At 53.0% G+C, this 24587-nt stretch overlaps 9 protein-coding genes across 9 annotated transcripts; 3 read left to right on the top strand and 6 right to left on the bottom strand.

The window, feature by feature from the left end:
* Positions 1–914: 914 nt before the first annotated feature.
* J4E78_004324 (uncharacterized protein) lies at positions 915–2701 on the bottom strand (the record flags this gene model as incomplete). The annotated part of the gene is made up of 3 exons (XM_049364953.1): positions 915–2035; positions 2084–2441; positions 2489–2701. 3 exons carry the CDS (start codon positions 2699–2701, stop codon positions 915–917), a joined length of 1692 nt encoding a protein of 563 aa, XP_049222754.1.
* Positions 2702–8675: 5974 nt separating this feature from the next.
* Positions 8676–9635, bottom strand: J4E78_004323 (uncharacterized protein; the record flags this gene model as incomplete). Its single annotated transcript, XM_049364952.1, has 1 exon — positions 8676–9635. The coding sequence occupies one exon, from the start codon at positions 9633–9635 to the stop codon at positions 8676–8678; it is 960 nt and encodes a 319-aa protein (XP_049222753.1).
* Positions 9636–11135: 1500 nt separating this feature from the next.
* J4E78_004322 (uncharacterized protein) lies at positions 11136–11939 on the top strand (the record flags this gene model as incomplete). Its single annotated transcript, XM_049364951.1, has 1 exon — positions 11136–11939. The coding sequence occupies one exon, from the start codon at positions 11136–11138 to the stop codon at positions 11937–11939; it is 804 nt and encodes a 267-aa protein (XP_049222752.1).
* A 261-nt stretch (positions 11940–12200) lies between these two features.
* Positions 12201–13120, top strand: J4E78_004321 (uncharacterized protein; the record flags this gene model as incomplete). The annotated part of the gene is made up of 2 exons (XM_049364950.1): positions 12201–12322; positions 12373–13120. 2 exons carry the CDS (start codon positions 12201–12203, stop codon positions 13118–13120), a joined length of 870 nt encoding a protein of 289 aa, XP_049222751.1.
* Positions 13121–13175: 55 nt separating this feature from the next.
* Positions 13176–14741, bottom strand: J4E78_004320 (uncharacterized protein; the record flags this gene model as incomplete). The annotated part of the gene is made up of 1 exon (XM_049364949.1): positions 13176–14741. One exon carries the CDS (start codon positions 14739–14741, stop codon positions 13176–13178), a length of 1566 nt encoding a protein of 521 aa, XP_049222750.1.
* A 660-nt stretch (positions 14742–15401) lies between these two features.
* On the bottom strand, positions 15402–17449 carry J4E78_004319 (uncharacterized protein; the record flags this gene model as incomplete). Its single annotated transcript, XM_049364948.1, has 3 exons — positions 15402–16910; positions 16960–17245; positions 17298–17449. The coding sequence occupies 3 exons, from the start codon at positions 17447–17449 to the stop codon at positions 15402–15404; spliced, it is 1947 nt and encodes a 648-aa protein (XP_049222749.1).
* A 664-nt stretch (positions 17450–18113) lies between these two features.
* Positions 18114–19415, bottom strand: J4E78_004318 (uncharacterized protein; the record flags this gene model as incomplete). Its single annotated transcript, XM_049364947.1, has 1 exon — positions 18114–19415. The coding sequence occupies one exon, from the start codon at positions 19413–19415 to the stop codon at positions 18114–18116; it is 1302 nt and encodes a 433-aa protein (XP_049222748.1).
* A 322-nt stretch (positions 19416–19737) lies between these two features.
* On the bottom strand, positions 19738–20899 carry J4E78_004317 (uncharacterized protein; the record flags this gene model as incomplete). The annotated part of the gene is made up of 5 exons (XM_049364946.1): positions 19738–19817; positions 19867–20016; positions 20064–20486; positions 20535–20776; positions 20838–20899. 5 exons carry the CDS (start codon positions 20897–20899, stop codon positions 19738–19740), a joined length of 957 nt encoding a protein of 318 aa, XP_049222747.1.
* A 298-nt stretch (positions 20900–21197) lies between these two features.
* Positions 21198–24140, top strand: J4E78_004316 (uncharacterized protein; the record flags this gene model as incomplete). Its single annotated transcript, XM_049364945.1, has 2 exons — positions 21198–21214; positions 21269–24140. The coding sequence occupies 2 exons, from the start codon at positions 21198–21200 to the stop codon at positions 24138–24140; spliced, it is 2889 nt and encodes a 962-aa protein (XP_049222746.1).
* Between the last annotated feature and the right edge of the window lie 447 nt (positions 24141–24587).

Here is a 24587-nt window from a genome sequence, read left to right as displayed (position 1 = left end):
TTCGCCGTCGCATTCACGAGAGTGTCCTGGACGACCGTGGTTGTTGTTGGGAGCCAAAGCAAAGAAACGCGTCACTCGCTGCGCCGTTGTCATCTAACCTGCCCCTTTATCCCAGCAGACGCACCGCACAACGCCCGCTATATAGCCGCTGCAGGGCGGTGCAACTAACAACTTGACGACGCACTCTCCCGTCATCGTGGCTGGGGTAGCACCATGTTCCTGCCCGCTACCCAAATCCTTAATCACCTTTGTGCGACCGTGGTCGCGCATGTCTTTCACTCTTCTCAACAGCAGCATTGTTCACTAATATTCCTCTTCGGTGCCGTTTCTTCTTTACATCCGAGACTGCTAGGCGTTTGGCATTGATGCCTGAGGTGGCCAGACCTCGACCTCCAACATCGTGAATGCAACGGCATTTGTAATTCTTGCTGCGTCACATCTTACTACCGTCATGTTATACTCTGGCACTTGACTCGCCACTTGCGTCAAACTCAGTTGATAAGATAGGTGTCCGGCATTATCGCGATGAGTTGTTCTGGTGATGACGCACGTCTGCCATCCAGACCCTTGCCCGGATCGCTGCCCAGGTGTCAACGGTCACGACGCACGACGGCGTGTTTCACGACTCATCCCGGCCGCTCCTGAGACCCAACCGTTGATGCTTGACCCGGTCGAGCGAAGTCTCACCCGCCTGTGCACCAAAAATACATTCGAGGCCTTCTTCAACTGCGATCGTGAGGCGAGTTCGCACATGAGGCGCGTCTGTATAATAGGCAACATCAATTTTGTTGCTAGGCACACTCAAGATTGTTGTATCAAGAGATTAACATTATGTATCTGGTCGACCAAATAAGCTCCAACGCCGCGCTGATGCTTCCAAAAAAACAAGAATCTTCATATCCGCACCTGGCCTCTTACATCACAGGCTGCTCTTTCTCAACGTCCCCAACCTTGTCCTTGTCCACGAAACCCCTCTCCGTGTCCATGGCACCATTCATGTCGTAAGCCTTGATGAACCAACTGCCGAGCAGGGCCACTGCACTAAATGCCAGCATGACGATCCAGATGTACTTGAGTGCGTCCGTGTAACTTTCCCTGAGTTGCTCTCTCATCTCTCCCTCAGGCATCTCCTTGATGATCTCCACTAGCCCAGCCGCATCGCGAGAATATTCCGCCGCCAGATCAGCAAGTAGAGGGAACGTAAGCATTTTCTTCTTCATCTGGTTCTGGAAGATGACGCCCCCAATGGCAACACCGAGCGTCTGCCCAAAGGCACGGAAGAAGGAGAACATGTTCGCGGCGTAGGCCTGGTCTTTGGCCGTCGCTGAAGCCTGTACGGCCAGAGCCATGGCAGGGAACAAGATGCCCGTTCCAACACCGCCAACCAGATTGAGAAAGATCCAAGACACTGTAGATGTGTTCGGCTTGAGCATGATGAGGAGGCCCATGCCGAGTGTGGCGAGAAACCATCCAGCGCGGTTTGCCCATCGATATTGTCCTGTGACTGCGATTGCAATGCCCGTTGCGACCGAAGCTGGCGCCACAGTGAATGTCCACGGAAACATGGCCACGCCGGCAAGGATCGGACCGAAGCCTTTAACAGCTTCGAAGTAGAGTGGCATGTAGTAAAGGATGGCCCACAGTATGATACCGTGAATGATTGTCGAGACGTAAAGAATGGCAGCGGACATGTTCTTGAATACCGAGGTGCGGATGAGGGGGTTGGCGGCGAAGTATTCAATGTACACAACGAAAGCGATCATACCGATGGCACAGACGATCAGGGGCACGAGAGTACGCCACGAGTCCCAGGCATATTGCACTCCACCCCAGGTGACGGGAATGAGGAAACCAGTCGTCGAGGCAAGAAATAGCACCATACCGATCCAGTCGACCTCTCGGAGCTTCGCAAAGAAGGCGCCATGTTTCTGGTTGAGCTTGAGAAAAGCTGTCACCAAAGCAGCTCCGAGGCCGAGGAAGGGCAAGTTGATCCAGAATATCCAGCGCCACGATACGTTTTGGGCAAAACCACCACCTATAGGTTATTAGTACGGATTGTTTGGTTGTGATGTTCAGCACTCACCCAGGAGAGGTCCTGCGACAGTACCGATTGACCACATAGCTCCGAAGAAGCTGAACCACTTTCCCCGCTCACGGAGCGGTACAGTATCGACTACGACCATTTCTGTCAAGCAGATGATACCGCCACCACCAATTCCCTGAATTGATCGACCGACTAAGATGACGGTGAAGCTGTCGGCCACGGCGGGGATGATTGAGCCAACTAGAAAGAAACCCAGACTGACGTAGATCAGTGCCTTGCGCCCAAAGATGTGTGAGAATGATCCGAGAACGGGCTGGAAGACGGTTGATGTTAAGAGGAAAGAAGTTCCACTCCAGAAAGCTTCAATGGCAGATCCGTGTAGTGCTTTGGCCATAATCTGCTGTGTATTAGCACAGTAGTGCGTAGTGGATATCACAAACATACTGGTAGCGCCACCGATATCGAAGTGGCATCCAGTGCGGCCATGAGTGTGATGATACAGAGGCTGCCAAAAGCAGCCAGAAAGCGCCAGCCAGGCTTGAATTTCTCAGGTTCAGGGGCTTTGAGCCTATCAGACACTGAATCGCTCAAGGGCTCTGTGTGAAGTATATCGGGTTTTAGTTCGTCCTGGACGGACATTGATGAAGGTGTCGCCATGATATGCTAGTTGCTGCGCAGTACTGCGGAGGAAGACGGCCCAATAATATGAGGTGGGTGCGAGGCTGAGATAGCTGCGAGTTGAACGACTCGTGACGGTGATGCTAATTAGATTTTGTCTGGCTGATCGTCACTTTGGGCACGACTGTCAGTCTAGATATACTCGCTGCATGCCGTGATTATGCGACATAACGGACGAAGATACCAATTGACCGGCGCAGAGTCAGAGCGCAGGAGTCTTCACACACACCCTCGGGACAACATTGCAGTGTGAGATCTTTCGACCGGACATCTTACTTCAGCCTCAAGCCATCGCACTAACCACATTGCTCCATCACCTTACAATACCGCCACGCCAACCTAGGGAAAAGCTGAACAGCCTGGAGCCTACTTTGACTTTGGGTCGCCTCCTTTGCAAGGTTTTGGGTCAATGGAGTCTGCAGACCTGTTCAGTTTTTCCCTAGTATAAGGTGCCGCGAAAACGTGGTCGGTGCAGAGCAAGACTTTGGCTTACGGTGGCACTCAAAGGCGCGGCCGAAATCAGGAAATCGCTGTCGGAACCAATCAGACTAGATAGCAAACCTTTCAGATCGGGCACAAGACGCGATATGGCGTTTTGGCGCAAGTATGTTCAGCGTGCATGCGATGCTGATGGGCTGCCACATCCAACGCTGTGCGGGGAGTTGTTCATCCGGCTCTAGGCCAATCTGAACTGGGGCGTTTTCGAGTCTCTCCGACGAGAGCAATGACGACGTGGTTGCCTGAAAAATAAGTCTCATATTATCAATCACGGCGGTATGAGTGCGGAGATTGCAGGTGATGTAGAGTATAGTTGTCGATTGAGATGTCGTGCAGCTTACAGTTGTTGATCAGATGGCCGCGCCTTGTGCAGGGCTGGAGATGGTCGAGCGCTAGTCACGAATCCGGCGAAGAGGCTTGGCATTGCTGGAATACGCGAATTGACATGATGCATGCGTCCCACCCTCTTCAATCAACAGACTGCTTTCATGCAACATCGCCCATCATGCTATTCATCGATTCGGACTGGTGCTTGCACAACACATTGTCCTCTTTGGGAGCTAGCACCTAGCTGTGACCGCCTGTCCTCCAGGTGCCGACATGTGGAATCGCGAACTTGGGAAACCCGGCCTCCAGATGCCTAAGCACCTCACTGAGAAGAAACAAAGTGGATGTTCGCAATGAGCTGCTCCACTAGCAGCTGTGTACAGATCTTGCTTGGGCCAATGCGGGGCCGCATTCATTCCGTAGGCTCCAAAATAGAAAAGTTATTGACTTTTGTTTTGCGATAGGGCACCCCTAAGCGATCCGTTCCTGTTGATCGCCACGTGCAGCTCTTGATGGCGCTCTTCTTTGTTTGTCAACTTCTGGAAGCACTTCGGAGTGCGCAAGTAAGGAGTGTGTTCCAACAACTTGTACCTGCTCGCGACGGTCCAGGACGGAGGAGCGCATCTACCTAGGTATCCTTGAAGCATCATACCTTGAGGTCATCACCGCCCGAGAACATGGACCGAACCGTGGGATCCTTTAAGTCCTTTATTCGAACCGTACCGCCAAATCCAAGCACGTTGAGCGACGTCTCGCCATTGACTCCAGGCAGTCAGACACTTTACCCTCTCATCATGCCATCACCGCCGAAGCAGATGGACACCGATGTTAACTTCACTCCATGGATAGCGCCCACCGAATGGGATTCCATTCCATCTGCTCAGCCGGTTCCGGTCTCTGCGACCCGCGAATGCTCCCCACTAATACCAGAGCCGTCTCCCAGTATTGGCAGCATACGAACAGAGTCTTGGTCCTGGTCGGCTGAGACAAGCGACTTTAAGCCTGCACCATTGCGACCTGTACGTCAATATTCGGACCCTGCATCTAATCAACCAACACACGAACTGTCGAGATCTTCGTCGCATGGAAAGGCCCTAGACACTCTTATCTCTCCTACCTTTTCAGAACCATCCGCAGATGTCATATACCAAACATCAAATGATTCACGTAGAGCGAAAGCATACGTATCGTTGGGCATAATGTGGCCAAGAGAGACAAAGACTGGATGCGAATACTGGTCTGCCACTCCGGATGAAGACAGCACTACGCGAATATCTCCAGCATTACGAGGGAAGAAATTACCACCATTGTACCGTGCGAGCCCATTGTTGGATGACGAATGCGAAGATGAGGAGCTGAGCGATAAGTTGCTACTTCTAGGCTTCTCGCAAGATTATCATGGTGTACTGGCGGACCAATACTATGAATGCAGAGCTCTTCAACCCCGAAGCAGCGTTCGGAATGTCACCTCAACGGGGTTGTCTATGTGCGGCTGCATACCAATTCCAAAGTTCCGATCGAGAACCTACAAGTCGATGTCAGAGCAGCCGGCGGGAAGAAAGACTTCGAATATGCGCAGGAAAAGCAAAAAGAGGAGCCTTTGGACACCACTCCAGCACATTGGTCGAGAAGACCAACAACCATCCGTCAATGAAGGGACAGCCCCGCGCTTTACCAAAGGATCTACCACTCCCCATCAGAAATCTGTTTCCAGCGTTCCGTCCCGAGCTAAGGGCCAGGGGACCCACAAGTCACGCGCTGGATCTATCGAACATACAGAGACCGAAAAACCTTCTCATAGCTCACAAAGAACAGCCTCTGATTCTTCTTCCCAAGGATACCGTAGCGTTCTGTTCCGGCTCCCCAGAGGTTTTGCGTTGGTCCGCCTGTCTTCGGCCACAACATCGCATTCCGAAGCGACAAATAGCTGCGATGCTCTTCCGAGCGAGCATGAACGACAAAAGTCGAGCGCAGTATCCGACTACCCCTGGCGCAGGTCATCCTGGTACAATTCATCTCCGCCGACTTCTCCGACCGCGCTCGAATTCCCACCTCCGCTTCCAGTATACGCGTCGCAAATCCCGAGGTCTCAATCGGTGGGTTCCTCACCATATCTGGCTAGCAGAACGTGGGTGGAAGAGACACATGATGAAAGACTGCCTGATGAAGAGGGTAATAGGAATAGTAATGGTCTGGTGAAAAGAGCACGGGATGTGCGCGATACCTGGCGAAGGCATCAGAGAGATACTAGGCAAGATAAGCTTAAAAGAAGTATTAGAGTTGTTGGGCTTGTAGATCCGACATTAGCGGCTGGCTATGAGAAGTCTTGGGGTAGACGAGAAGGAGACGATAGCAGTGATTAGAGTATAATGACAAAGCATACAATTCAGAATGTGCTGTGGACAACAATTTCTTCATCTTATCATACTAACATGATTATCTGTATCCCTGCTATGATGTCCTACTAATGACTCCTTCCTCAAGCCTCGCCGTCAAGGCCAAGACTCAATGAAAAAGTAGATCTCTGATCGGCTAAGGCAGAGTTCGCGAACGATCCAGCGCTCATACGAAGTACCTTACCAGGAAGACACTCGAAATGCGGTTCGAGCTCGGTTGCTCCTGTATATCCAAGTGGGTAGAGACACTGCCTCGCATCCCATGACACGCCGTTGACGCGTCACTAAATCACCCGAGAGCGATCTAGCGAGGAGACCACCGAGAGAGTGGATATCCTGAACAGGGACTGTAGGTTGACTGCGCACCTGTACAGTGTTCAGATGGGGGCATAACTCCTTACTAATCCCGGAATACAAGACTAGCAAGCGGGACCCATCCTCCGGTGTGGCCCAGAGGTCACGCGCCCGGACGCGTGAGTCCTCCAATCCATGACATGTAATGATAGGCGTTACATATCACCAGATGGGGCGTCTGGCACGCGAAGTCGTCTATCCAGAATCGTCATACAGGTGCCCGCACGTGTATGATGATAGTTCGGAGAGCGCTATCTTCCCGATACTATCGAAAATGTGTTTCGTGCGTACAACGAAGCGGGAGGTGAGTGACCGCGAGTCGACCTGCGACAGTCGCAGTATAACCTCGACAGCTGTTCTGCCACGGCCAGCGTGCGAACAGTGTCACTCTGAGTGCCCTAGAGAGGCCAAGTACAAGCCAGCTCGTACTTGCAGGGCGGACGCTCCTGACAAAGAGACCGCTCGTCGCGGATAATTAGTGTAGCGTGCAATTTGACGTTTCGGGTTGTCAGACCTTGCCCAGAGCTGGTGGCGATGTCAGTGAAGCTGGGGATTTTGGGAGTGAGAGCTGGGCTTACTATTTGTGTCGGTTCGTGATGGTCTGCGTGAGATGTCGCGCTCTCCAATGATTGGGCGCATTTGCGTGGCGAGGGACGCAGGTGGGACTTTGAAGGAGGAGAGAAGGTGAGGGCAAGCGTTATCAAGTAGAAGCTCCGGCTTTGGCCAAGCCGCTAGCGTGGAGTCACGTTAGTAGTGAATGTCGTCGGAAACGTCATCGCGACTCCACAACGACAAACAACTTGGTGAAGGTGAATTTTCTATATCCCGATACAGCCGCTACACTCAGTGCTACAAGCAGATCTTAGGCCTTTTGACATCCAGGCCGTCACATCTGGATTAGACGGTCGTGATAGGTTAACAAAACGAGGGAGTGCACTTCGACCACATCGGCGTCTGGCGCCTACTATGATGTAATGAGCCCAACACTATAGGCCAATGAAGCGCTCATATGTCTACGTTAACTTATTCGGCCCAGAACTAGAGGTTAGTTAAGCTCTTATATATCTACAATGGTTTATTCAGCCCGAAACTATGTGATAATAAAGCCCTCATATGTCTACAGTGATCTACTTGGCCCAGAGTTATGAGTCGATCAAACGCCCAGATGCATTCAATGCTTGCGCAGGCCTTCCTGAACGCATTTTTAATGACATGTACGCCAATACAGAGGTAACTGTACCTGGTTAGGTAGGGTAAATAAAGTAATGACGTGCACAAAATATAGGTACCTAAGTATGTTCCGGTGCAAACGCGAGCCGCAAGCGCGCCTCATAACGCTTTGGCTCCGCTACGTAACCTCTAGGGCACCTTATCCTGTGTACTTCTACATCTGGGTAACACAATTTTTTCGTCAACTCTGGACTTGTCTCGCCATGCCTGAAGATCTAGCTGACATGTAAGCCTCAACCCGGTTGCTAGACAAGTATAAGATGGACACTGACCTTGTATATCAGCAGTGCGGCCAACGCCCGCGACTCACCACTACTGCGACTTCCTGCCGAACTTCGCAATCAAGTCTTCGAATACGTGTTCGACGAAGTGCGATTCCACGTCGACAAGACCACCACACAAATCCCGTCTCCTCAGCACTACTCCCGCTGTATCACGAGCTCTGAAGCGCACGTTCGATTCCGCATACCGTCTACGTGTCGCCAGATCTACGCGGAGACAGCCGTCATGCCCTATCGTTCCGCAGTGCTCGAGTTTACCACTCCAGCCAGGCTCATGGCCTGGTTGAGAAACTTGCCGCCGGGAGCTAGAGGCTATGTGAGAGAGGTTTCTTTCTACGCAAGCGGTGTTGCTTGTCTGCTATCGCGAGGTACATCCAATGACAATAGCATTGACCCCCCGCAACACAACTGGCTCATTGAGGCCTGTGGGTCGCTTCAAGGCATAGAACGCGTTCACTTCGGTACTTATGCGAGGCTCCTCGATACACAATTGGCTGCGGGTGTCGAATTCCTCCAAGAACAACTCGTCAAGTCGGACGGAAGGAAGGTGGAAGTAGTCCTGCGGTGAGCTGCTCCTTGAGCCGTATTTGGCTGTCTTTGCAGAATATCTAACATCCCCCAGAACCCGCGTACTATCCAGTATGTAGCCGCAGGTGGACTACATATAGTCCGATTCGGTAGCTTGCCTTCACAATGAGACCACGTTGAGGCATATGAAGTGACGTGGCTCTCTCGTCTTGTACATCGCCGCGATGATGTCTGCTGCTAAACGGGGTTTGCTATTTAGAAATACCACTAGAAATGTATTTGTATTCCTTAGAAGCAGTAATAGCATCTCGAACTAATTACGAAAGCGTCTTGTCGCCTTCAAACCACCATCTCCCAAATCTGACCACCACCCATCAAGCGCCAAAGGCCGCCCTTGCGATCGCCAGCCACCTCACCTCTGGAAGCCCTCTGGTCGATCGTCTCCCAAAGCATGGGTGTTCCTGAGTACCGCGAGTAACTTCCGTCCAGAAGCTCAACATATAGATAGTCTCCGACCGCATAAATGTTGTTTACTACTCTGCCGCTGTCGATCAGAGTCCACCCTCCTGTCGCATTCATCTTGAGAACTTGGTTCGCGCTGCTATCCCATCTGTAGACGTTGTTACCTCCCACGGCCAATTTGGCAGTGTAAGTGCTGTCGACAATCTTCCATTGACCGGCGTTGTAGGGCGCTGGCGTGCGTACGATGGTGCCGTTGTAGAGACGATTCCACATTGTGAGTTCATCGTCGAACAGGATCTGGGTCGAGCTGGAACTATCCGTGATGGGAGGCTGGTCGATGGTAACCCAAGCGCCGTCAGATAAGCGTGCGACGGAGCCGTCTTTTCGTTGTGCAAAGAGCTGATCACCCGCGGCAACGATGTTGTAGACACTCGTGTCTGTACCACTCGTCGACTCCCACTCTCCAGGCTGACCCAGCCAGCGGAACGTACCACCATCGAGGTGCCTCTGCCAAAGGTTGCCGTTAGCGCCGGCGATCTGGTAGGTCTGTTCGTAGTTGTCGACGGTTGTCCAAGCGCTGTTGATGTATCGCTGGATCTGACCGGTTGGGCGCACGATGTAAAGACCATCGTTGGCAGCTGAAACGCCTGAAGATGATGTTACAGTGATGACGTTATTGATCCTCGCGGTATCGTCAATCTTGATCCATTTTGGCGCAGCCCTCGACGCTACGGCGCTTGAGGGCAGAGAATTGGTCTCGTCTCCGATCTTCGGATGGGGGGATGCAAGGCAAGTAGAGAAGGCTCCGAGAAGCAGTTGGATATAAGATGACTTCATGCTCGGACGATACGTGCGGTTGATGAGTTTTGGAGAAGGGTGCTGAAAGCTGCAGCGGGAAGACTGTCTGAGGCTTTATACGTATTCCAGCGGTGTGATCTAGAGCCTTCGTGATTAGTTTGTAAATCTCGGCTGGTTCGTTACATACATGGTATGCAGGTATCTGGCGAAGCATCGTGGACTGTTTCTTCGCTTCATCCCGCTGGCCTGTACTCGACCCTGGACTAGATCGGGGCGTATATCTTGGCATTATTGTGAGGCCTCATAGCGCTTTTTGTAATTGGCAGGATCGTAAGCGAATTATACAACTTCTGGCAGGTGGGAGAAATTAGGATGTGGTTGGTGGATGTGGTGAATGCACGAATGGGTCGCGGACCGACCCGGCAATGTCAGCCTCGGTGTCGAACGTCAAGTAAAAGATCGTCAGGTGGGTGGATTTGTTCTGCACACTTCCAGAGCACGCGTTCGTTCCTCCATCTCTTCGGCGCTTTGAGGAGCGTTCGATCTACTCGTTGACACCCTGGAACCCCAGCAAGATACGTCGTATCGCGTTGCGTAGTTATCCGGCTATATTGAGAGTCCAACGCACCAAGCGAGCTTCCCTGGGTGATGAGGATGGGAGGCCTTTCAACAAATTTCTTCGCAGCGGATCCGAATGCTGGTTAAATCATGCATACTGCATGAAATGTTATAGTGTCGACGCGCTCTCGTGCTAACGCGAAGATTGGAAATAGATGCGGCTCTATAGTTCGTGGCGGTATCAGGGTCCAGTCAAAGCGCCCTGCTGGAGAGTCGAGACGTCTACGCAGGATTCCGGAAGCCACCTAGGCACCAAGTTTCGCCTAGCTCGGGGCGTATTGAAATGTAAGCTTCACGGAACAGGAAGGTACTAAACGCGTAGACGGATGCGCGGAGGGTCGTCCAAAGAATGTTGGTGAGAGACGAAAAGATGAACAAGTGGCACATCGCTTCGAGACACTAATCTTGGGTAAATGCGTTACGGGAGCGGCAAAGTCACGTGACCTAATCATGAATTGAGCGACGACGTTTGGATGGAGATGGGCCAGAGTAATGATGGAATTGTGACTCCTGTAGGATTGCAGAAGGTGGGAGTAGGTGTGACGAAGTCGTTCGTCGGGCGTGATGATGCAGGGCGGTGCGCAAATGGTTCAAAGACCCCGCCGCACCGCTCGCGCCTTAGCGTCACCGCCAGCCCGCCTTGTCACCAGTTCCGTTGATGACTTCGAAGCCGCAATACTATGTCCGAGCCCGCCAGTCCCCGTCAGACGGCGATGAACTGCTGGAGCGGAGCGAAGTTAGACCCCCTCTCTTTGCCGCCGCCCGTGGGCTTGAGGCCGCTCAAGGACCATGGAGATGCGACATATAAAGACGACAATCATGTCAATGTCTGAAGTCCACCACAAGCTTCCACTCTTGTATTTGCTGCAAACTTAGTCAGACACGTATCAATATCTCTTCGAAAGTTTTTCATCTTCTCCAATGGCTCACCGAAATCGCCTCGCAAACGCCCACGTCCTTGTCTTCGGCGGCACTTCAGGAATCGGCTATGCCATCGCCAACATGGCCCTCGCATCCGGCGCACTCGTAACGATTTCTGGATCTGGCCAAACCAAAGTCGACAAAAAAGTCGAGATGCTGCGATCTCTGTACCCAAGCATGCCAGCCTCCCATGTAGCAGGCATCGCCGTCGACCTTATGGATAAAGAGAACTTGGAGTTCAACTTGAAGGCTATGCTGGACAAAGTGACCGAGGGCGGCGAGAAGAAGATCGATCATATTGCTTTCACAGCCGGCAATCCGCTCTCGCTGCCCAAAGTTGCGGAGATTGACGTGAATACCCTGATGGAAGGCTTCACAGTTCGCTTTCTCGCCCCGTGTGCCTTGGCCAAACTCATTACGACGGGCGATTACATGCCCAAAAGCTCCAACAGTTCCATTACACTCACAGGCGGCACAAACACGCATCGCCCAATGCCGAACTGGACCCTAGGCGCAGCGGTCGGCGCCTCAGTTGAGGGCTTGACGCGCGGTCTGGCGGTGGACCTGGTTCCCATTCGCACGAATATCGTCCATCCCGGCGCGATCCAAACAGAGTTGTTCCACGATTTCTTCAAAAGCGCTCCCCCTGAGATGATGGAGAAGATGAAGAAGGGGAGCAGCCTGACGGGGGAGTTAGGGCGCCCGGAAGATATAGCGGAGGCATATGGCTGGGTCATGAAGGATCGGTTCGCGAACGGGACGCAGGTGAATAGCGACGGCGGGCGATTGTTGGTAGGTACCTAGTAGGTAGATAGGTAGCCCAATGTGTTTGCGCAGTAGCGGTGAGTTGACGCTCACGTCTCACTTTCACCTTCACTTTGAAATATCATCTCGCCCGTTTGCGGTGACATCATGTTATTTCCCCAGTCACCTAATATTTTGTCGCACCCAAGAAGATACTTTGTCTCGTCTGTCGCAGCTTCTTACTTTTCTGTCGCACCCAGATACCGACATCGTATCCTACACTCACTTCTCTCAACACCACACCACCACCTGCCACCTACGATGGCACCACCGACGCTACAAGATAGCGGAATCGTGAGCGTGCCGACTACGAGGGCGCCACCAAAGCTGCAGGAGAACGGGGTCCTGAGCCTGGAGGATACGCCCGGCGAGATCAAGAAGATGTAAGTACATGACTACAATCAATCTAACTACAATACTAACATTGATATAGCATTGACCAGAATGACACGCAGTCCCCGCTGCTGAAGCTCCCAGCAGAGATCCGCAACCGCATCGCAAGACTCGCTTGCGAGACAGAAACTGGTTTTGTGTGGTTTCTCGATGACAATGGCCATATTGTCACCTCTTCAAAGTTCCGCGAAGCGGTTTCCGCAAACCCTTTGAATGCGGTTTGCAAGATGCTGCGCGCGGAGACAAAGTGGCTGGAGATCAAGATGCACAAGATCAAGGTAGAGAGCCAAGCTTTTGTGCGAATGCACACCGACAAAGACCTCCGATTGAGGCAAATCAAATGCGGCATCGAGATAGCGATCATTCACCAAGGTGAATTCATGATAGAGAATCGCCGGCGTCAAGCCATCTTCGAATACGCCAAAGCAAACCCTGACATCAAGATCGTGGTGCGCATCACCAATTGGAAAGTTGCTTCGGCAATGATACCACTCCAGTACTTTGTCTGCCTGGGATGGGCAATGGAAAAGACCCTACGGGGCAAAAAGAGGAAGTTTACCGGCTGCAAAAAGGCCTTTGCAAGCTGGGAGGATGGAAAGGCAAAAGAAGACCTCGATCTGCCAAATCTGAGGTTCTTCCCCAGCATGGTGTTCTTTGGCGAAGACACGTTCCGCCGCAACATGAACAATGGCGAGGAGCGAACGTTTGTCAAGAAGCTTCTCAAGCAGTATGGGAGTGAAGATGCGGTGGTGGAGGCGATGAACGTCTGGTTTGAGGAGGGTATATAGATTTTTGGGGACTCCCTGGAGCCTACATTCACGTCAAGTCACCTACTTTGTGTGCTTATGATAAATCGAGGTTCATTCCCCTTCTCTCGACTTCTTCTTTGACGTGAGTCCACTTGGTGCAGTCAACCAACACACCCTCTAACCCCCGCTTCCGCAGACTCTGTAGCTCTTCCGGACTTTTCTGCACGTCATGCTCAAGCGCGATCTTGAACTTCAACCCCAGAAAACTAAACACTTCATCCATGCGTCCGAATAGAAGGGCGATCAAGTCCACGTCCTCTTTGAAGCTACTGTCGCCGGTGACGCGCCACTGAATAACGAGCACGCATGCTGCAACATACAGCGACGATCCGATGTGTGCAGAGAGCAGAAGGTCGATGGATATACGCGACGCATCTTTGACGATCTGCGCGATGTTCTGAGCCGCTATCACAGCAAGTGTGAACTGCGAAGCCGACTCCTCGACTGAAACATGTGTCTCACATCGGTAATGTAGGAGGATTGTCATGGTGTTTAGGATGATGTGTAGCCATGCGACATGGCCACGATCAGCTGGTAACGCTTCCAGAATCGAACTCGCTGTGCGCGGGAGGCTGAGATTAAATTTGACAATCATGTCGTCTAATTCGGTGCAATCTTCAGCATATTCAGGGCTGTCTGGAGAGGTGTGGAGAGAACACAACAGTTCACCGACCCGGCCAAGCAGGACGTGTGCTATAATCACGTAGTGAAAGACGTTCGAGGAGTCCTTGAGAACCGATACGGCGTTTATGAGACGCGACAGGTTTCTCGTGAACGGTAAGTTAGTGATGTAGTTATCTCTCAGTTCAGGATTCATGCCCTGGAATATTGCTTCAGCAACCGGGATATCGACCTTGAATTGTATCTCGGGTATAGCATGGGCCCAGCCCGTCGGCCATGCATGCATTCGATCCATGATGAACAATAGCCAAAGTGCTCGTCGGGATTCTTCTCGCTCGAGTGCTGACTCGCGGTTGATATTATCAGAAGCACATGAGTATTCGTTAATGGGTATTGTATCAGAGAGGTGGTGGCTGGCATCCATACGGTTCAAGCCGAGCACGACAGCCTGCCTCCAGGCTTTCCCCAAGAAGAGCCAGCTAGCAGAGTAGTCGCCAATAGTCCAAGCGTGGAACACAAGGAGTAGTACGGCCTGTATTGTGCGGACAGCCGGGTCTGGTCTTCGCCGTGTCAGATCGTAGGAGAAACGTGCTTGTTCGTACCAGTCTTTCGAGCGCTTTCGTATTGAGGCTTCCGGATGATACCTAGCTGTTACGCAGCACATGGCATATAGGAGAAGCGGTGCATCTTTCTCCATATCACCACATTCAACCTTTGCCAGGAAGCTCTTCCTGTGGAAGCAAGGGAACATGTGGTAGAGATGTTCGAAGAAGAGTTCGCCGAGTTGGAGGATAACATGTCGTGGGGGCAACTGTAAGCTCTCCAATATATCCAAGTCTAGCGTACTGGCGGAATGTTCTGCGGTAGATCCCGGGGTGGGGTAGTGTAAGCTAGGTGCTACGGGTTCTGAGATAGTGGATCTGGGGAGATCGAAGTCCATGCCCGAGAATTGCATGAAGTCTGGTGACTCAAAAGGCATCGTATCGAAGCCTTGCGTTCGCGCCGGTGATGCCGAAACATGATGCTCTGTTCGGCTCGTTGATGACGTACAATTATCTCGGGTTGAGGCCGTGACAGCGTAGTCGCATCTGAGATTCAACTTTCTGCACAATGAGCAGCTCGGGTGTTCTGCCTGTAGTAAGCAGCCTATCATCAGCCCCTAGCCGGCATGCGTGGACGGTGGTGCACATACATCGCATCTCTTCTTGCGCTGCCGACAGCTCTTGCAGGCCTGCTTACGTTTACTGACAGAGGCAGGAATGGTTAGTGTCTGCATCGCGATACGATAGCGGACAAGCAGGGTACATTACGGAATGAGAGGAGCCCTGGAGTGAGGATGCCCAGGTGGTGCTGATGTCGCACTAGTCCGCGGGTCGGTTACGAGCGTATGCCGACGGATATAGCTCGGACTTAAGCTCATTTAAGCAAAAGAGTAAATAGGTCTGCAGGGCAGAATGGAAGCCATGAGTCTGTATTGTCGTTGGGTCATTTGCTCTGCATGTTTTTATCTAGATGTCAGGCCTGCATTGCCGTTAGGTCATCCACTCTGCATAATTTCATCTAGACGTAAAGCCTACATTGTCGTTGAATCATCTACTTTGCATATCCTCATCTCAATGTAAACTGCAAACCTACCTACTCAATCATCGTCCTCATCATCCTCGTCCTCCCCAAACTCAACACCATACTCAGCACAGACATCCCACCGATCCCCCTTCGCACTCTTACTAACATACTTGGTGAACCGCAACACACCCCGATCCCTCAGCACAATAGCGAGGTTATTCCAAGCCGCAGGCTGACTGAACAAAATACCATCGTCCTCGTCATCAGCCGCAGACTTGTAGATGGCAGGATCAGCCTTTGCTTTGCGACGTTGACCTGCACCCGTAGACGTTGAAGCTTCACCGGTGGGAACGCTGGGGTGATCGGCATCGTCTTCACCAGCCATGTACATTTCGTAGCCGCCGACCTCCTCTTCAGGCTTGGGTTCTGGTTCTTTTGCCTTGCCCTTCTTTTTGCTCTTCTTGCTGCTGCTGCCGTTTCGCTTGGTTTCTTCCTCGGCGCCTTCCTCGGGCTCTTCGTCTTCGTCGCCCCAGCCGCGGGAGGGCGTGATGCCGAGGCAGACTTCTAACTGGGGGTCTTCTTCTTCGTAGGCGGTTGCGAGCGTGTAGTCGAGACCTCGCCGGAAACGGCGCGCGAAGATGTTGCTCTTGGTGAGTGTGATACCAGTCACAAGCGAGATCCACTTCATGAACGCTGGGTGCGGGAAGAGGATGTCTACGAGGTCGTCGTATGGTGTCATGCCGTCGTTCTCGGGGTACGGCGTGGTCGGTATTGGCTGGATAGCTTTTCGGTAGAGATAGCGCTGCTTGTGTGGCGGTCGTGCGACACCTACCATCGATTCCTTGGAGTGCGGGTTGTTGGGTAGTTTTGGGTTTGCCTCGTGGTCTTTCGACTCAAGGTACTCCCGTAACCGCGCGGAGAACTTATTAGACAGGAACTGTGCAAGTCGTAACGACGACTCGTCGCCAAACATGTTTGACAGCTCCTCCACTGTGTCCGGAACGAGGTAGTTCGGGTTCATGAACTTGATCAGGAAATCAATGTCGTTTTCAGTCAGCTCGTCGTCCTCTTGTTTCGCCTGCTCTTCCCAGTCTGGGTTGTCGACCCAGTGTGATTGCGGCTCGTCGAAAACGTCCGCCTTGCCTCCCTGCAGTTGAGCAAGCGAGCTCTTCTCTGCCAGCTTCTCTTCGAGACCCTCTTCGTAGCCTTCCTCGCCCTCTTGCGGGATGTGGAACCACCCGCTAATGGCCATGCGAACGCGCCCGCCATCTTCTTCTGCTTTCTCTTCCAACCCTCTCCTGTAGACCTCCTCGACATCGTGGAAACTCTCTCCAGGCTGGACGGTGAAGAAAGAGAGCTGGTTCCATGCCGGTGGTATCGATAGCGAAAAGTCCGGCTGTGGCACCCTGACCTTGTCGCCGTCTGGTGTCTCGAGGTGCTCAGTTGGGTACAGTCGTAATGCGCCTCCCCATTCCGGCTTCCAAGGAATGTCAGGGTCCAGCAGATACAGAATCCAACTTACGCGCCGACTTCCGATGACGTCGTCATGGCAAAGCAAGTGACATCCTGGTGTGTATACATTCTGCGCCGCAGTCAGTACAGTTCCTCAGACAATGCGTCGCGCAACGTACCACTGCCATGTCCGTCTTGACACCACTCAATGGCCCAGATCCTGTTATCGAAGATAGGTACTTGCGAAAGGCAGACGAGTACAGCGAGTCGCGCAGGGTAAGCAGGGAAGGCAGGCGCTTGAGCGCAGAGTCGTGGAGGCCATCGAGGTTTGCGAGATCGCCAGATTGGTGAATCTTGTAGATGTCTGTCTCTTTGGGCGTAAAGTGGATGTGCTCGCGGATTTCGTTGCGGACATTACGTAGGAGAGTATCGTCGACGAGGTTATGGATTACGGCGTGCTTGTAGCTATGGTTCAATTAGAACGGCATGGGTCGAAAGTGCGGAGATTAATGCATACGGCTGCGAATCCGCGTATTCGCTCGTATATCCCTCGAGTACTTTGCTGTCGAAGAGACCGCTGCGGAAATTGTTATGCGCCTCGTCGTCGGAGATGGCTCTCTTCTTTTTCGCCTTGCCATGCGCAGGCGCCTCATTTTTGCGCTTGGCCATTGCGGAGGTTTAGCGATAATTCCGGTAGGTTGGGAGAAAGTTCAGCTGTTGCGGAAGAGCAATTGAGGGAAGCTCGAACATAAATTTGGTCGGCCTTGGACGTGGAAATCGCCGATGCTATCGCCTGCCTCACACCACAATAGCTCCACCTAGCCGTCTGCAGCATCATGACGAAGATTACTTCCCAGCGTGGCCATGTTCTCCCCATGTTGACCGATCATGCTTCGGCGCAATAGCAGCTAGTGCTTGCGAAACTATGCTCAGATGCGTCCACGACCTCGTACACAGCTTGCGGGATAGGCACTCGCTAACGTGCGGAGAGCCAACCACTCCGGTTGGCTGATCCCCCGGGGAACATGTGTCCGGTGGCGTCCGGCGTTTAAGTTTAGTATCACGATGATCCATTCCCAACCTTCATGTGAAGGATGACGACAACTACAGATAAACACGGTGTTGGTTTGATTGATTATGAGTAGCAACTGTCTATTGGGTATCTCGAAAGTGATCGACATGCTATAACCGGGTACGCCTACCGAATGCGCTGGGCGTCTCGATACAGAGTTGTTGCAAGCATCTCGGGGGTATTGATATCCGCGTGACTTCAGCACAGCTGAACTGGATCAAGGCAGTGGTGACCGCGAGGTCGTAGTCCGCCGCGGCACACCTACTCCTCCTGGCCTCCTGCAAGCAGCTTGGCCATCTTCTCCTCCAGCATCTTGACATCATTGCCAACGGTCTTGACATTGTTGACCGTGGTGGCCTCGGCCTTCTTGTAGTCCCTCTCCAGAACCTCAAGTTGACGCTCCCACCGCTTGATCTCCTGCTCCTGCTTTGATTGTCGGCTTTCTAGCTGAGTCAATACTTGATCGGCTTGCCAAGCACTTGTGTGCACGAGTCGCAGTGTGCGCAGACGCTCGAGGACCAGAGGGAGAACGGGCGACAGCTTATCGATGGAAGGCAATGTGCCATACAGCGCATTGATCTTAGCCTCTTGGTCTGGATAGGTCACCGCCTTGTTGTCGCCAGAATTCGCGCTAGCCTGTGCAGCTTCCTGCCGAACTTCCTTCAGATGCTCCGCTTCTGCTGTGAGCTTCTTGACGTTCTGTGTGACGGCGTCCAAGTTGTTGCTCGAAGCATCCCCAATCAAGCTGAGCGTCTGTTCCAACCTCGTCAGAGTAGAAGCAACAGGAAAAGGCGTTTGGTCACTGAGCTCCGGCATTGTGTTCCCATTGAGGCCCAGATTGTTCTCAATCTGCGTTATGCGCTTATCAAACTCTGCCGCGTGGTTCAGCACTACTTCGAGCTGACCCCGCTGAATCTGGGTGCCTGGTAGCGGCGGCTTGTTTGCGATGGCTTCGCTGAGCGTCGTGCTAGGATCAAAGGGCTTGTAGCTCTCAAACTTTTGTACCGTCCGGTCGAGTATAGCTTGTGCGCCCCGCGCCCCGCCCTTGTGTGCTGTGTATATGGTGTCGACTTTGCTTGCTATGGTCTCCATCAACTCCCTCGGGTCTTGCTCCTCAATCTTGGACTTGTCCCCGCTCTCCACTCTTCGTTCGTACTCCTCCTCCAACCCGGCTAGCTCTCGCTTGATCCGCAGTAGCTTCTTCGCAAAGCCTTCCTCTTCTTCATCGCTGTCATCTCCTATTATTTCGCCTCGCCTTCGCTGGCGCCGTGTCGATGTGCGATAGGATTGCCGTTGTGCGGTGATGTTGTCCGAGAAATCGACCCCGCGGGCGTCTATCCGTGAAGGCTGGAAGCGATTGCGGGCTTGATCGGGTTGGAGTCGCTGGTGACGAACTGCAGAGTCTCTCGGGTCGTCATCGTCGCCTTCGCCATCGGATTCGGAAACGGCGGTGGAGGCTTGTATTGTAGACACATCTTCGGCGAGCTCGGGGGTCTCGTAGATGTCCGGAGCGGTGTCAATGCCCGGGAGGTTGTCGTATTTTGGCCTGGTTCCTTCGGACATGGCGGTTGGCTGCAGGGAGGGGTAACGCTGGTTCGGCGCAAGGTGGGTGTGTGCTAGAGGACGCGTTCAGAGTGGCAGTCGCGACTTGCGCTAGTCCCCGCACGGCATAGTGACTTGGGTATGGGCTCATGTTATACACCGAAAGGCAGGCATGAATGTGATGGTAGGCTTGCTTTTGCCTGATATCAGGCGGGTTCGATCATCGCTAACTACATGGTGCTCTCTCTGATACTTCATCCTGCATTGGCCACTAATGACCCTCAATTCACTAGACATGTGCAGCGCATGCCGCCTTGCAATTGAAATGATCTCTCATTTTCGTCTATGCCTGAACCTTGAAAGTACGACCGCTGGCCGTCTTCTTCTCCTTCTCCTCTGTTTCGGGTCGGGCTCTGCGGAGAACTATGATTTGTCAGTATAGACCTGGCGCAGGCAGCATGGTACAACATACCTTGGAGGAAGTCTGCAGTCCGCTTGCGCATTCTTGTGTGAATGAAGGCCTTGGAAGCCTTGATGTGGTAATGGAAGTAGTCGCGGAAGGTTTGGATGTGTGAGATAACCTCATCGCGCCGTTGCTTGGCGAGATGGCGAGGGAAGAGTACTGCAGAAGTTAGCAGGACGTACAGTCAATCGTGTTAGGCGACCCACCAAATGTGATGTAGCCAATCTCAGCTGAGCCAGAGTTGTCAACTCCGGGGATGCCTTGCAGCTCAAGCGGCGGGTCATTCCTGAACAGCACTTGTGGTGCGTTCTGGATAGCTCTCCGCCTGGCGTCAACGAATTCCTGAAGGAAGACCTTTCCGAATATCCTGTCCGTCTCTTCCCGGAAGACGGTGGAGAAGATGACGGTGACACGGTCGTGGCTGGCCTTGATGTAGATGGCTTCCTCCTCTCGGTAGTGGATCGCGCGCACGGCACCGCCCTCTGCTACACCCTGTGGCGCCGACTCGGATGTGTATTTGGAAGCTTCCTCCTGCAACTCATGGAACTCGTCGAAGGCTTGCTCGAAGGGTGCAGCCATGGCGTTCCGCTTGAGGAGGGAAACGCGCCTGACCAGGTCTTCTTTGGCATCTGCACACCGTCAGCACCTCGTTCCAGCAGTCTGACAACAGACCGTACCTTGCTCTTCTGGCAGGTTTTCCAAATCTACCAGCACGGAGAAGTCGTAGCCAGACTCTGGCTCCACGATATAGGGCCCATACTCTCGCTCCAGCACTGCCTGCGCGCCGTATTGGACCAGCTCCTTGAAGCACTTGATGTGCAGCGACACTAGTATCTTGGTCTTGCTCTCTGGGGTTGAGATGTGGAAGGTGACGCCGTCGAAGTCGGAGACGACCTGGTCAATGTTGGCGGTAGCTCCTCTATGTGCTGTTAGCTACCTGGCTGGTGCTGCGGAGCGGAAGGCAGCGGGGTATGGCGCACCCATTGATTCGTTCCCGTAGGAGAGATTCGATAAGGACGTTCTGGTAGTCGAGAAGAAGCATGTTGGCGGTTCAGCTCCTCGTAGGCGGGTGGGCGTCGTCGGGCGGGGAGCTCTTCGAGGGCGGTGGTGCGGAGGACGGAGGTGTGCTGTGATGCTGGAGGGTGGGTCTAGCGCAATCCGTGGGGTTGGCCCTTGTCTAAAAAGTTTCGAGAAAGTAACCAACTCCCAACCCGACCGTTACCAGTGGCGCATACCCACGAACATTGTCTGAGGAGCGCAATGACCTGAAGCGACTGACTCTAAGATCCTTCAAACCCTATCCTCACGTAGTATCCGGAATTTTATAGAGGCGGCGCAAAATGGTCAAATCATACAGGTAATGCGCACATGCAGCGCAAGTCGAACAGAGCTCGTACTAACTCATTCATAGCAAGTATGAGCAGTCCGATGCTTTCGGCGTGGTCGCGACTGCCACTTCCAACATTGTATGGACCCCCGAAGGCCTCACGCAGCCCGGTTCGAGTCGAGTCGCAGGCGCCGGACGCGCATACGCCGCCGCCAACGAGGAAGTGCTGTGCTGGGATGTAAAGAAGGGCGAACTTATGAGCAGATGGCGCGACAACACCTGCACCGAAGAAGTCACCGTAATATGCCGGAGCGATATCGACCCGGACGTCTTCGCTGTGGGCTACGCCGACGGAAGCATACGCATATGGGATGCGCGAACGTCGACCGTCATCATCAGCTTCAATGGCCACAAATCCGCTGTCACAGTCTTGACTTTCGACCAGAGTGGAGTACGGCTGGCGAGTGGTGCCAAGGATACAGACATTGTCGTGTGGGATCTGGTCTCGGAAACCGGCTTGTTCAAGCTGAGAGGGCACAAGGGCCAAATCACCGGCCTGCAATTTCTCCACCCCGGTAGTGCTCCGCAGGAAGATGGCGCAGAGGACGAAGAGATGGACGTGGATGCGGATCAGGCCTTTTTGTTATCTACCAGCAAAGACGCGTTGATCAAGATCTGGGATGTCACGACTCAGCACTGCATCGAGACGCACATTGCACAAACCAACGGAGAATGCTGGGCTCTTGGTGTTTCACCGGACGGCAGCGGTTGCATAACTGCCGGCAATGATGGAGAACTCAAAGTGTGGGCTATCGACCAGGCAGGGCTTCGAAGAGCAGGGTCATCAATCGGCGAAGGGTTGGAACAGGAATACCTTACATCCAGAGGCATACTATATCGGACGGGCAAGGACAGGACACAAGGAATCTCCTTTTACGCCAAGGCAGACTACATTGCTGTACATGGCGCAGAGAAGGCCGTTGAGATATGGCGGATAAAAACGCCAGAAGAGGTCCGCAAAGCTTTGATCAGGAAGAGGAAGAGGAGGCGAGAAAAGGCCAAGACCGAGAAAAACGGAGACATAGAAGACGATGGTGATGCTGACGACAAAGTCGATGCTGCGGATGCCGAGATTGGCGAAGTCTTTGTACCCTATGTGACCGTACGAACAGCCGGGAAAGTGAGATCAGTCGCATGGATGCACATCAAAGGAACGAAGAAGCTACAGCTTTTGGTCGGCACGAACAACAACCTCATCGACGTTTACGAGATACCCCAGAGAAGCAAGACGAAGAGTGAGGAAGCACCCGACTACAGTCGCACACTATCTGTCGAACTCTCTGGGCACCGAAACGATGTACGAGCACTTGCACTCAGCTCGGATGATCGCATGCTGGCATCCGCATCAAGTGGAGGGCTAAAGATCTGGAACGTCAAGACACAAAACTGCTTGCGCACTCTAGAATGCGGCTATGCACTTTGCTGTGCGTTCTTACCAGGAGACAAGATTGTTGTTGTAGGGACCAAGGATGGCGATATCGAATTGTACGACATAGCGGCATCCACATTGCTGGACAAGATCGACGCACACGAGGGGGCTGTTTGGACTATGCAAGTTCACCCCGACGGAAAGTCACTCGCCACTGGCAGCGCCGACAAGTCCATCAAGTTCTGGAATTTCGACATTGTCCAGGAAGAAATACCCGGAACAAAACGCACAACACCTCGTTTGAAGCTGACCCAGTCGCGCATACTCAAGGTCAACGACGACGTTCTAAGCGTGCAGTTTTCACCCGACTCAAAGTTACTCGCCGTAGCGACGCTCGACAACACCGTGAAAGTTTTCTTCGTAGACTCATTGAAGCTCTTCCTCAACCTGTACGGCCACAAGCTGCCCGTACTCAACATGTCGATTTCCAGCGACAGCAAGCTCATCGCGACTTGTTCTGCCGACAAGAACGTCCGTATCTGGGGTCTCGACTTTGGAGACTGTCACAAGGCCCTTTTCGGCCACGAAGACAGCATCATGCAAATATCCTTCATCCCGCACCCCGTCGACAACGACGAACGCCACATCTTCTTCAGCGCCTCCAAAGACCGCACAATCAAGAGCTGGGACGGCGACAAGTTCCAACAAGTTCAAAAGTTCAGAGGCCACCACGGCGAAATCTGGGCCATGACCGTCGCGCGGACAGGCGACTTCATCGTCACAGCCAGCCACGACAAGAGCATACGCATCTGGACGCGCTCCGACGAGCCCATCTTCCTCGAAGAAGAGCGCGAACGCGAGCTGGAAGAAATGTACGAAAAAACCCTCGCCACCAACCTCGAAGACGACGAAGACCCCACGGGCACCCGCGCCGAAGCCGTCGACGCCAGCAAACAAACCATCACGACCCTCACCGCCGGAGAGCGCATCCAAGAAGCACTGGACCTAGGCATCGCCGACCTAGAAGTCGTCCAAGACTGGGAAGCCCAACGCAGAAGCAACCCTAAAATCGCGCCGCCGCAGCGTAACCCCCTTTTCCTCGCTCTGGGCAACATATCCGCCGAGCGCCACGTCCTCAACACGCTCTCCAAAATCCCCGCTGCACAACTGCACGACGCGTTACTCGTCCTCCCTTTCTCCTCCCTCCCCGCCCTCTTCACTTTCCTCGCTATCTGGGTGCGGAAACAGTGGAACGTAACACTGACCTGCCGCGTCCTCTTCTTCATGCTCAAAACGCACCAGAAGCAGATTGTCTCCAGTCGCGAACTCAAGACTGTGCTGGAGGGTATGCGCAATGATTTGCGGAGTACGCTCATGGGCAACAAGGATCTGATTGGGTTTAATGTTGCGGCGTTGAGGTTTGTGGGGGAGAGGGTGGATGAGGCCAAGTTGGTGAGGTGGGAGGATGTGGATAAGATGGATGGGGAGGAGAATAGGAAGAAGAGGGGGTTTGTGGATGTTGCTTAGGTTGTTCGTCTCATACAGGAAAAAAAGTGAATAGGTCTGCAGACTACGTTGACCCAGAAGGTTGCAAAGTAGGTGACCCAACGTCAACGTAGGCTCCAGGCTGTTCGGTTTTTCCCTTGGTTGGCGTGGGTTGGTGGGATGGGAGATGAGGGTGCATTTGTGGCGTTTCTAGTTGGTGGTTTGGGCTGTGTTAAAAGTAGTTATACGGGTGTATTGCGAGAATCCATGTTTTGAACACTTATTCTTGGTATCCTTGTCTGTTTTACAGTGTATGCTGAGAGTGATCAAGTCAAGCGTATGCTTCATCTCAGCCAACATGTCCACTCTCCAAGGTACATACATATCTCTAAACCCACAGATGTTTATACATATCATGATAGTCGTGCATCTCCCATATTTTACACCACCACCACCACCACCACCACCACCCCCCCCCCACCACCAACC

Source organism: Alternaria triticimaculans (assembly GCF_023758025.1).
Source record: "Alternaria triticimaculans strain BMP 0046 chromosome Unknown scaffold_5, whole genome shotgun sequence".
Lineage (NCBI taxonomy): Eukaryota > Fungi > Ascomycota > Dothideomycetes > Pleosporales > Pleosporaceae > Alternaria > Alternaria triticimaculans.
This window is presented reverse-complemented; position numbering and strand designations above follow the sequence as displayed.